Source organism: Drosophila sulfurigaster, chromosome 2L (assembly GCF_023558435.1).
Source record: "Drosophila sulfurigaster albostrigata strain 15112-1811.04 chromosome 2L, ASM2355843v2, whole genome shotgun sequence".
In the NCBI taxonomy this organism is placed as follows: domain Eukaryota; kingdom Metazoa; phylum Arthropoda; class Insecta; order Diptera; family Drosophilidae; genus Drosophila; species Drosophila sulfurigaster.
In genome coordinates this window covers 29,510,530-29,523,001 of record NC_084881.1, presented here as the reverse complement: position 1 = coordinate 29,523,001, position 12,472 = coordinate 29,510,530, and the positions used below count along the sequence as shown (strand labels likewise).

General features: G+C 39.6%; 1 protein-coding gene across 4 annotated transcripts in view; it reads left to right on the top strand.

Moving 5' to 3' along the window:
- Nucleotides 1-12,472, top strand: part of LOC133844761 (protein O-mannosyl-transferase TMTC1) — a 59,206-nt gene that overhangs the window by 42,374 nt on the left and 4,360 nt on the right. For 3 of the 4 annotated variants that reach the window (XM_062278978.1, XM_062278967.1, XM_062278989.1), the window contains 3 exons: nucleotides 4,092-4,659; nucleotides 5,362-6,181; nucleotides 6,857-6,971. In XM_062278978.1, coding sequence (XP_062134962.1) covers nucleotides 4,092-4,659; nucleotides 5,362-6,181; nucleotides 6,857-6,971 — 1,503 coding nt within the window. The remainder of the gene's footprint in view (nucleotides 1-4,091; nucleotides 4,660-5,361; nucleotides 6,182-6,856; nucleotides 6,972-12,472) is intronic. The other variant, XM_062279000.1, reaches the window with a different exon arrangement.

The following is a 12,472-nucleotide window of genomic DNA, read 5'->3' as shown; positions in this document are numbered from 1 at the left end:
AGTACTGAATGCTATATTTGGTATATCAATATACTATTATATTCTATATACTGAATGCTATATTTGCTATATCACGTGGTAGATTTTAGTAGTAGTAGATTTTAAAAACCAATTCCTTTGAGTTCCGAATATAAAGAATAACTAAGCTGAGCTATTGCTAATGAAATGCGCTTAAGAAGTGCATAATTCATTATCATCCCAAAGATAAATATAAGTTTACATAAGTGTTTGCTTCACTGTGGCTTCTTGCCACTGCTGAACTGATTCCGACTGACTCAGCCTTGTGCCTGGCGGTGCCTCTGGCTACGGCTCTCCATACATATACGTAGATGTGGCAGCATCTACAGGCGACTGTCTCGTGTCTCCCATTCTCTATCTGGTTCTGGCTGTGGCTGCCTCTCAAGCAATGTCTCCATCCCGTCTCCATCTCCGTCTCTGATACTGTGGCTGTGGCTCTCGACTGCGAGTGAAAAGCGAACGATAACGGCAGCTACTACATGCCACACTTGTAAGCTGCTTGAGTCTTGGCATTGTTGTTGCTGCTGTTGCTGTTGCTGCTGCTGTTGCTGACAAAGTGCCCCACCAGTGTTGCCTGTTGGTGGTGTTGATGTTTTCGTTGTTGTGCAACCAATGCCCTCCCCGCGCTCCCCTCGCTCTTGCTTCAGATTCAGCTGTCCCTTCAGCCAGCGAGGAGTATTGCTATTCATTCACTAGTTACGATGATAAAGCACAAAAATGGCACTGCGGAAATTCTGCTGATGAGACGATAATGTTGACGCTGTCGTTGCTGTTCCCTCCTCTCTACCCCTCTCTCTTTCCCTCACAGAAATTAAGCCGAAAAGCAACACGCAGCCCCTCCATATCCCCCTTTTTTCTCATGCCCCTCAAGGTATGCTACGAAAAATGCTTTTCAATATTTGCCAGCCTTTTCGACTTCAGCTTCAGCTCCAACTCGAACTTCAACTGGGGCTGCAACTTCAGCTCCCAGCCTCAGCTGCCGCTTGAAGTCCTTGCAAATGAGGCGTACCATGATTTTTGTTGTGCACACACACACACATACACCCACACATGCAACTACAGCAACTACGTTCCATGCTCACTTTTTTGTATACCCTGCAACTATTATATTTTAAATGAACTGCGAAGGTATAACGAAAAGGTAGCAAAAGCTTAAGCTCTATATAATTTATAATTCTAGATTTCATTTCAATTATTAAATTAACTAAAGTCACTCTAGCTACATTTAGAATACAGGTTTGATAACTTAATATTCCTTACGCAGAGAAAAAAATGTAGATTGAAAAATCAGGTATTAATCTAGATTTAAGATTTTGCCTTCTTAGTTCAATTTGGAGATTTTTCCCTTCTTTAAACAAGATTATAATCTTGAATTAAGATTGTTTCATATACGCATTTGAGTCAAATTCAATCTTACATCAAGTCTAATCTAGAATTTATCTAAAACGTTTGATGTGGATTTAAGATTTGGCTTTCTTGATTTAATTTTAGGATTTTTGCATTCTTAAAGCACGTTATAATCTTGAATAATCCAATCCAGATTTTTTTTGAAGATTTCCGATTTTGATTTAAGAATAAACCTTCTTTGTTGAAGGACATGCAAACAATCTTGATTCAAGATTTCATTCTTTATTCTTGAAGTAAAATAAAAACTCAAAAAATATAAACAAAAAATAGTAAATGAATTTCTTTAACATATTTCTATTCGAAAATTTCAATAATAACTTTCGAAAATACTAAAAAATGTTATATAGCAAATAGAACTTTAATTTTTCTGAATGTTTTCGATTAATCTTATAAATTTTATAGTGCCACCCAAGAATATTTCATATGCTTTTGTTGTAGTCAAGTTTTCTACATGAAGTTTCCCGATTATACGCTACACATATCTTATTTTATCTTAAATTGTTTAGAGCCAAATTTATACTCTTAGGATATTATCGTAGTCACCCATATTTTCACCTGGCTTCTTCAGCTTTTGTGCGCTTCCGATAAGAATTTGTTTGCACTCGTTTACATTTTTGTGGCTGCCACACGTTGCAAGGCCAAAAAAAAGAGGAAGAAAATGCCAATTGAAATTGAAGTGCAGATGAGTGGCTCAAGTAATGGTTGCTGCTGCTTCTGCTTCTGTTGCTGTTGCCCCACCAATAACTTGTGCACCCAATTTTAGCCACACACACACACATAACGAACACTCACACACATGTCCCATTCATGCATATAAAGAGGTGCAGAAAATGGAAAAAAGAAAACAGCAACAGAAAAGAAAAGAAAAGCAAAATTGACGCCATAAAAGCTGCCACAATAGCATGCTTCGGTATTCTATGTGAAAATAACGAAATATGAGTATTTCCGGCCAGCTGCTAAATAAAATATTCGTATTAAAATTGAAAAATGATTTTTTATGCAAACCCCGAACAACCAACAAAAAAATAAGAGAAGCATGAGAAACCTTTCGAATCGAAATTATGAGAAATATTTCGCAGTTATTGCTGTACATGAAGTTTCTCGATTATACGCTATACATATCTTATTTATTTATTTTTAATTTTTTCTGCACACACACACACATATACATATACATATATATTGAAAACAATTTAGTCCCTTTTGTTGCCTGCAGCAGAAAGCACAAAGAAAGGAAATAAAAGCGAATGAGAAGGGAATTTTTGGTTGTGTTAACTTTTGAAGTTGTTTGCCACAAACCTAAAACTACAGCCCGCGGGTCAGTTAAGACCAAAGTAAACATTAAACACAAGTAATTCGGTCTCAGATGTCTGTTCATGCTCGACAAGTAAACGAGCTAAGTGGTCAGACTTATCATCAAGCACTGCGATTGACAAATTTCCATTTCTTTATAACACGCATGTGAAACTTATCAGCTACTGAAGAAGTCATTGAGTAAATGCAGATTGTCTTTTTGTGAGATGATCATCGAAAACAGATGCTTTAAAAAGTTAAAAATTCCATATTTTAACCAGGATTTGCAGTTGTAGAATTGTCTTCATAATTTGACGAAATTTATACGATTTTTAATGTTCATAAAGTTTCCATTTTTCTAATGCCATGGCTTGCTTTTATTATTTGTAACTTCATCAGCTTCAAAATAAATGATATAAAATACTTGTAGGTATTTTATTTGCTATAAAATCTTTTCAAGTGAGAAGAAAACAAATGCTAAGAACTCTCTTCTTTTTTTAAATCCAGTCTGAAATTCCATAAAGCATCGCAATTTTTGTATATAACAACATCAGTTAAAGTAATAAACGCTGTAAGGGTTTGGCTTGAAGTGAAGTGAAGCTGGGAGGACAGCACAGAAAGTGGGCTAAAGTTAATTAATGGCATTTACTGTGCAACGTTGAAAACTAATTATGCATAAAATGGCTTAGGTATTATTGCAAACCTACTATAAATTTCAAACTGTGCAACAATACGAACGAACAATGGCAACAACACCGAGAACACCCGGAGAACAACAGCAGCAGCAATGGCCTGGAACTGGCCTCACTCAAAGATTCGAAGAAGAGGACAGGGAAGTGTCGTGGGGGAGGACAGAGGGTAGCTAGAAATCGATTAGAACAACAAGCAAAGGTACAACGGTGAGGCAATTACCAGCAAGAGCCGTTGACTTTCCTAGTGACAATGCAGAGAGAGAGTGTGTGTGTATGTGTGTGTTGCACAACAACAACATTAACAAGAGAAACGACACCAAGTGCGCCAACAAATCGGCAATTAATCAAGGCACACAGAGAAAAAAAGGACGGAAGAAGTGAAACAGAAAGAGAAGGAGAATGAGAAGCAGAGTTTGAATGTAGCTAGAAGGCAGACTATCGTCAGAGCTCTTGGCACTGCTCGCTCGGCAGCCCTTTTCAGCAGCTCAAGTTGCATGTGGCAGCAGAGAGGCAAGACAATCCGAGTCCAAAATCCCAGGGCTAGCTTCGTTTGCTGCAATTAATCATTTTAATTAATAGGACAGGTGTGCCACAGGTTGTTGTCGCTGCTGCTTTTGATACTGCTGCTGCTGTTTCGTAATGCGAGCTCATCTCTTATCCTTTCCCTTCTCTGCCTTGCAGACGCGCCATCTTGGGCAATGCGGATGTAACGGAAGCCAATAGGCCATCGCTGCTTCTACAACATGATTATTGGGGCACATCGCTGCTGGATGACGGTTCCCATGGCTCCTGGCGTCCATTGTGCGTGCTGAGCTTTCGTCTCGATTACCAGCTGGGACACGGCAATGCCTTCGTCTTCCATCTGACCAACCTGCTGCTGCATTGCCTTGCCACCGCACTCGTTTTGCTTGTGGCACACACGTTGCTGCCCCCGCCCACCACACGTGTCGCCGCTCGTGTCGCCGCCGCCCTCTTTGCCACACATCCCATTCACACCGAAGCCGTTGCCGGTCTTGTGGGTCGTGCCGACCTCGGCGCCTGCATCTGCTGCCTGCTTTCGTTCTTGGTCTATCATCGTCACATGCAGCTCAGACCGCATGCCAGCTCCCTGATCCTTGCCATCGTCTTGGCCTTGGCAGCTCTGCTCTCCAAGGAAACGGGCATTGCAACGCTGTTGATCTGTGGCCTCTGCGATGTTTTGCGTGCCAAGCAGCAAAGAAGGCAACAGAAGCCCAGCGAAGCGGACAAGGTGAGTGTGTTTTTCTAATTTAATGATTTTTCTATTGTTTTGCTGGGTATATTCATCCTTTTTTTAGGAATCACTTTTTTTGTTTTATACTTATTTAAGGAATCAAAATTTATTGTGTATTACATATAACACTGAGTCCAGCCAATGTATGTAACATACAGAAGAAGCCATCTCCTTTCATTTTTATATACCAAATATAGCCTTCGGTATATTTTAGTATTTCTTCGGTATATTACTTTAGTATATTTTAAGAATAATACTGAATTATTTTGTTTTAGACTCGACACAAGAAGGCATCTCCAACCTATTGATATACTAAATATAGCCTTCGGTATATTTTAGTATTTCTTTGGTATATTTTAAGAATAATACTGCATTATTTTGCTTTTAGACTCGACACAAGAAGTCATCTCTAACCTATTGATATATCAAATATAGCCATTGGTATATTTTAGTATTTTTAGTATATTAATTTGGTATATTTTAATAATACCGCATTATTTTTTATTACAACAGACACAATGTTACATTTCCAGCCTATTAATATACCAAGTATAGTATTTTTCGGTATATTTTTGTATTTTTAAGTATATTTATTTGGTATATTTCAGAAAAAAAACCAGTATTATTTTGCTTTTAATGAATATCTCATCCTTTCTAACTTTAATTTTTCATCCTTTGTTTACTTCTTCCATATTTCAGCATCGCTTTCGCTCTTTAAGCATACTTGGAATCGCGCTGCTTGCCGCCTTTTATTGTCGCCTTTGTCTAGTGCCGCGACCCACTGCAAACTTCTCAGCCGCCGACAATCCGACAGCTCATGAGAGTTGCTGGTGGACACGCACGTTCACATTTCTCCACCTGCAGGTGCTGAACTTGCAGCTGTTGCTTTGGCCACAAAATCTGAGCTTTGACTGGGGCATGGAAGCGATACCTCGCATAAGAACTTTCTGGGATTGGCGCAACGCATTCAGTGCTGCTTTCTATGGCACACTTTTAACTTTAACTTGCAAAGGATTGCGATTGCTGCTGCCCAGCTTGAACTATGTGGCTTACAATGTGGCAAGCATTGTCTTGTTGCTGTTGCAACGTTTGGGCGGCAGCAGCTGCCGCGCGTGGCAAGGACTCATCTGTGCATGCAATCATCAGTTGATCTTTGGCAGCCAAATCAATATCAAACGTAACTCAAAGTGCTCTACAGAAAACGTTAACTCGACGCTTCTCATTTGCATTGCGTTTCTGACGCTGCCTTTTCTGCCCGCCTGCAATTTGTTCTTCTACGTGGGCTTTGTGATTGCCGAGCGTTTGCTCTATCTGCCCAGCGTTGGCTACTGTTTGCTCCTTGGCCTTGGCTTCGGCCAGCTTTGGCAGCGCTATCGAAGTTCTAGACAGCGGCGACTGCTTCTGTTTTGCCTCGGCTTGGTACTGAGCGCTTTTAGTATGCGCACCGTGCAACGAAATCGCGACTGGCTTAATGAGGAACAGCTTTTTCGCAGCGCAGTGGCTATTAATCCACCAAAAGGTAAGATCTGCTTAAAGCTTAAAAGTTTTACAAAGCTCTTTAAAATTATACTCAAGCTCAGTTCATTATAAGTGAGCTTTGTAAACAACTTTACGAATTGGTTGAGATTATATGATTACATTCAAAATGGTTGAATAAGGCAATCACATTAGAAGAGAAGATACTTGACTAAGGTTTAAATTTTTACCTCAGAGCTTTGTAGGCATTGTAAGCTAATAACAATATTTGTCACTCAACTTTTAAGCTATATTTCAACTTTTATGGGGACAGTTTTTAAATTCGATCTTTCTAAGCCTAACTCAGTTGCATTAACAGCAGGATCAAAATGTATTGTTTTTTATTTGGAAAGCTATTAAAGCAAGCAAGCAATCGAGCAAGCTTAATAGATCAATTATAATCAAATCAATAAACTGTTGCAAATGAATGTTACCTGAAGAAGCTTTGTAAGCTAGACATGGCTTAACTTAGTCGAGTTCTTACAAGCTCATTACGATCTTTATCACTGCATTTATAAGCTTGCTTAAAAGCAAATCAATGAACTTTTTCAAGGGGTCTTTATATGAATAAGCTTTTTAAGCTCGATAAAGCTTAACTTGGTCTGCGTCTGTAAGCTTTGCGATCTCTCTCACTGAACTCTCAAGCTAAACCTAAGACATATGTTTCTTCTGCTTGCAGCGCTGGGCAATCTGGGCAGTGTGCTGAGCTCCCAGGGACGCTACGAGGAGGCAAAGCTGGCGCTTCAAGCGGCCATCTGGCAACGGCCAACGATGGCGGATGCTCACTATAATCTGTAAGTAAACGAATCTTGGCACGTTCCACTCATCATACGGCATGCAAATTGAGGCAAAATTCGCGCCTGCATCGCAATTTGGCCAGAGCAAGAGACAGAGCCTGAGCGAGAGTTTTCTTTCGTTTTGACTGGGCAAAACCTGAATTCTCAAAAATGATGTCAGTTTTTGCTCGATGCCTTTTCAAAATTCAAAAGCTCAAAGTGAATGCTTGGACGTTGGGCGCGACCTTGGGGGCAGTTAGTAGTAGCAGTTTTGTGTGGTCTGTGCAAACTCGCGCGCCTTTAATGCCAAAAAATGGCAGCTGCTTCTGTCCTCACTCACTCGCTCTTTCGATGGGCCACTTGGCAAAAACGTTTGGACAACATCTGAGATGTTGCACACCCCGAACGGCCACCGAAAAAAAAAGCTCTGCCCCCAGACCGCTGCGCGCATACAAATCAACTCAATGCGGATGCGGGCAGAGTTGGACAGCGCCAGGTGGCAACAGCGGGAGGAGGAGAAGGAGGGAGAAGGTTTCGAATGCGCAACGGACACACGGGCACATGTTCTGCATCTTTTCGATGGCAATTTGCATGCACTCGACAGCCATCAACAGCAAACAGTTGCCTGCTGGCTCTGCTTCTGCTGTGACTACAAGAACCGAGTAGTATTCAGGTTACTTTTTTTCCCGTTCTGAGCACTCGCGCTCTTACCAGCTTTCCTTTCACTCCATCCATCCATCCATCCATCTATCCATTGGCAGTAGCAGCACCCTAAACGATACAAGTACAACCTTTGAATGCGTGTTGTATTGCGCTCTAATCCCCTGCAGTAACGTATGTGAATGTGAATGCCATTAATTAGGTCATGCTGAATGCATCCTCCTCCATCCTCCATCCTTTACCTTTCCCTTTGGTATTTATGCAACCAACGCGCTATCTAATCAGTGCTCCTTTGCCCTGCTCAAACATTAAAGTTGCTAGGAATGCGCTGCGATGGTAGCTAAACGATTCACATTTCATCTAAGGCAACTCTCAACGGTTTCAAGAGTGCTTAAAGCAAGAAAAAAAGGGAACTCAAGTGCAAGCTGTGATCTATTGACAAGCAGAGAGCAGAGAGGAAAAATATTCCAATTGAAAAATAAAGCTCAAATAGAATATTACGAGTGTGTCAAATGTCTTTTGATCAGATATACGACAACATAAAAAGGGAAGCGTCAGAAGCTAAGACAAAGTCATAGATTATAAAATTATAGAGAAGTCAAAGTTATAAATAGATTATAAATAGAAGAAATATTGATAGAATGGAGTAAAACATTTGTATATGTTCAAAACTGTCCGAAATATTTAAAATACCAAATCTTTGCTCTTTGCGTAATAAAGAAAATAGTCTCACAGTTTAATAACTAAGAAAGCTACAATCGATTATGATCGACTGAGATACCAGCTGCCCATTTCGACTAAATTCAACACAGAGCAGTATTATTCTTAAAATATACCAAATAATATACCGCAAATGCCAAAATATACCGAAGACTATCTTTGGTATATCGTTTAAGATATATCACAAAAATACTAAAATATACCGAAGTGCCGATTTAGTATATAATTGAAGTTCTACATTTGAAGTATATCATAGAGGTAAAATATACCAAATTGTTTGGTATATCGATGAAGACCTTCTTTCGAAATATACCATAGAGGTGAAAATAAACCAGATCGTCAGCTAAAGCCCGATTTCATTAATAATTATACAATGTTTAATAATCATCATTTTTACATGTATCATACATTTATAAACATAAAGAAATTCTGTTATCTCATAATTTAATTTTAATGAAAAAATTGTCTTTCTACTTGACTTAAATCGAACTCAACTAATTGCCTCTGAACTTAACCAATTTAAATGTAATTGACACTAGTTATTGCCATTTTGTGCAAAAGAAATGTTTGACAAGAATTTAGCTTATGGAAATACTTGGAAGCTTAAATTTATTACAACATCAATTGGCATTTGCAGCAGTTGATACAAAGAGCTGGACACTCGCAGCGACAACTGCTGACGCTGCTTGACTCTTTTGGGGTCAATGACATTGATGCTTATCCCTTATCCCACCGCAGTCCGAGAATAGCGCAGGCAACGCAGGACCGCCCGCTAGTTCCCCAATGGATAAGCATGCCTGCACATTATACACCCAGCAAGAACTCTGCGCCCTTTCCCTCTTCCCTTTTCCCATTCCCTTTCCCCTTTAGCCAGTTGCTCAACGAGCTTGACATATGAGCGCAAGAGCGAGAGTCCTTTTGAATATGCAGCTCGACGTCATTTTCAGTGAGTCCTTGCCCTGCAAAGCCAAGCCTTGCCTGTGCAATGCTCATACGCCCCGTTGTCATTGTCATCATTGTTGACACTCTCAGTTGTTGTTGTAGTCGTTGTTGTCGCCCCCTCTTATTGTTAATTATTGTGTTTGACATAATAGGCTTTACGCTCCAAAAAAAAAAGAGTCGAGAAAGACGAAATAAAAAGCGTAGAAGAATCATCAACAGAGGAAGGCAAGAAATCCTTTCGCTTTGCTTCTTTGGCAAATTGTAGGAAAATCCCTTTTCGTTTGCTTGCCAACTTTGTGTCTCTACAACAACAAAAACGACCACTGCCAGAAGACGAGAAGTGAAATGCAAACTGAGCTCGGCGACAGCTGTGCGCCCAATACAAATAATTGCAGACGACTCCCGGGCGGGCAACCGCAGCAAACAGCAGCAGAAGCAGCAGTAGAAGCGGCAGCTTGGCCAACTACCTTTGGTCGTAACACATAAAGACTGTAATCACATCTAGTATATAATACCCCACTACCCCCTCTCTCAATCTCCCTCTCTCTCATGTAGTTACCGCTTGCTGTGGCTCAATTGCCTTCGTTTAGAAACAGAGCGTAAAAGATGCATGGGGAAAAGTCAAGAGAGACAGCATTCAAAACAAAAGAAACAAAAAGCAAACTCAACTTTGAATCGACGATGCGTAATTACACTGCACCAAATAATGACTGCCTAACTGACGAAGACGTCTAGAGTTACTAAACAGACTTGCGTAAGTCAAACCAAACGCTTTTAGTAGTTCAGATTATTGAATATGCTTTAAACAACTTTGAAAGTTTCTTCACGCTTTGATTATGCTTTTTATAAATTGCTTGATTACTAAACAAAGAGCTTTGCTAACTTTCTGGCTATAATAATATATATTCCGAAAGATTTGATTTGATTTCAAAATTTAATCAACTTTAAAAGCTTCTTCGAATATTGATAATACTTGTTGTTGGATTTATTTATGACATAGCTAAACTAAGAGCTTTGAGCTTTAGTTAAACTTCAATATAAGCTGCTTAAAGCTGAGGACAATATAATCTAATTATATTCGTGAGTAAAAACTTTAATCAAGTTAGGAAGGATCTATGATTAAAACCAATCAAACGTACGATAACTCTACTTATTGGAAATGGTTCGATTTATAGCTTAAGTAAGACCTTAATACATCACCTTTGAAAGCAATAAGAGCTTAAAAAACTTTATTCCGCTATTAATAATTCTATCTACCTTTTTGTTAGACACAAAAGCTTTAATCATTTTTAAAAGCAGCTGCATTTCGTACTTTGAATGTACTTGTTTTAAGTTACGTGGTTTATAATTATTATATTGAGTTATTAATAATTTGCTATATATAGAAAATATTTCCTCCGAATGCAATAAGTTTATTTGCTTATTCTATTCCAAGTCTAAGTAAAATAAAGCTTTAATATCGCCCGAGAGCCGTATCTACATAAACTGTTTAAAACATACGAAAGCAACTTTAGAATAATATAGAAATCTATTTAAAGCTCGCCAACAAACACTTATTATTTTTGTGCCATGTTAGAAATGTGTTGGGAGTCTTTAAATTTCAAATAATGTCAACGACATAAAAGAGAGAAGCGCGAACTTCATAACTGCTAAGGCTTCAAGTTATTAAGTTGGCTCAAAGCGATACCCGATCCGCCCCACTAGGCTGTCACAGCAAAGCACAGAGCACGGAGCTAAGTAAAATAAAAGTTGCAGAGGCAAGTTGAAGCCAGATCCTAAAAAGGCGCAGAATTCATTTCAGCGTTTTGCTGCTGAAAAGTTTAAGACGCTTTTCTCTACGCTTTACTCAATGCCGGGGCTGGGCACTTGAACGTCGTGATGTTGGCTGTTGGCTGTTGCCTTTGCAGCTTATCGAAAAGTTGCCCTGATTGAATTCAGTCACCAGTCGCCGCCTTCTGACCAGTTGCATAATGCAACAGCGTCGCTCTCTCTTTCGCGCTCTCTCTCTCTCTTTCGTTGTTGTCGACTAATCTGAAGAGTCAAGTTGGGTCGCATTTCCATAAACGCGACGGCACTTTAAAGCTGCCAAGTAATAAAAAGCAAGCTCCTCAGAATGTCACATTTCCGGCGTCTAATCGAAAATCAATGTCAATATTGCCACCCCACGTCGACGTCATCACAAAGTTGCCGCTGTTGGTGGCATGCAACGCGGATAAGCAGCTGTTTGTACATTATTTACTCGTAAAGCCATCAATAGTCTCGCACACCTTAAAGCGCTCTACCGCAACCCCTCCACTTCCCCTCATCCCTCATCCAGTGAGCCGAGCAGCTTGCCAGTCAACTGTCATGGATTTATTGTGTTGCCTCTATGTGTGTGTGTGTGTTGGGATGCTGTGATTTTTAGCTGTAGCATGCCACATCAAAGCGGCAGAGAGTACACGTCCTACAAGTAACAGCGCAACCAAACACCAAAACCCCAAAAATCACTGAGCTGTATAATTCGATTTCTGTTTTTCACTCTTTTCTCCCTCTCCGCCTTTTTTTCTCTCTTTTTCCTCTTTCACCTGTCAAAAGGGAGAAACAGACAAATATAGAAGAGGGGAAGAAGGGGTCTAGCGTTGTGAAACAACATTTTTGGTTCTCTATATTGTCGAATAGAATCGAATAGAATAGAACGTGCACTAGTCGTATACTCAATATTCAGTTGAGCAAATCCATCCGTTGTTCGACTGCAATTCGCATGCATTCACTTGGCTCGCTTCGTTTCGCTTCTGCTTCTCTTTCTCTACCTCTCTCTCTCTCTCTCTTTTTGTATTCGCTATTGGCATTCCTATAGTTGTGGACCAAGTGGGGCAGATGGAAGGGGGCAGCGGCTACATTTTACATGGAATCTCAATGGGTTGTTGCTCGACGATAAACAAATTTTAAACAAATGAAAAAAATGCAATTGTAACTGCTGCACAGCGAGGGTAAATCGTAAAGTTTACTGCCAAGTAGAAAGCAAGCTATCGTTAAGCAAACAAATTTGTGATCAACAGTCAAATTAAAGATAAATATCAGCAAATGGAAATTGTACAATAAATAGATTGACTTTATTTACAATTCTCATTTGCTGATAACTATAAAATATTTTACTGATGAACAAATGAACTTTAATCTGATTGAATGAAATTAATAATTTCATTGCTTAAATAGTT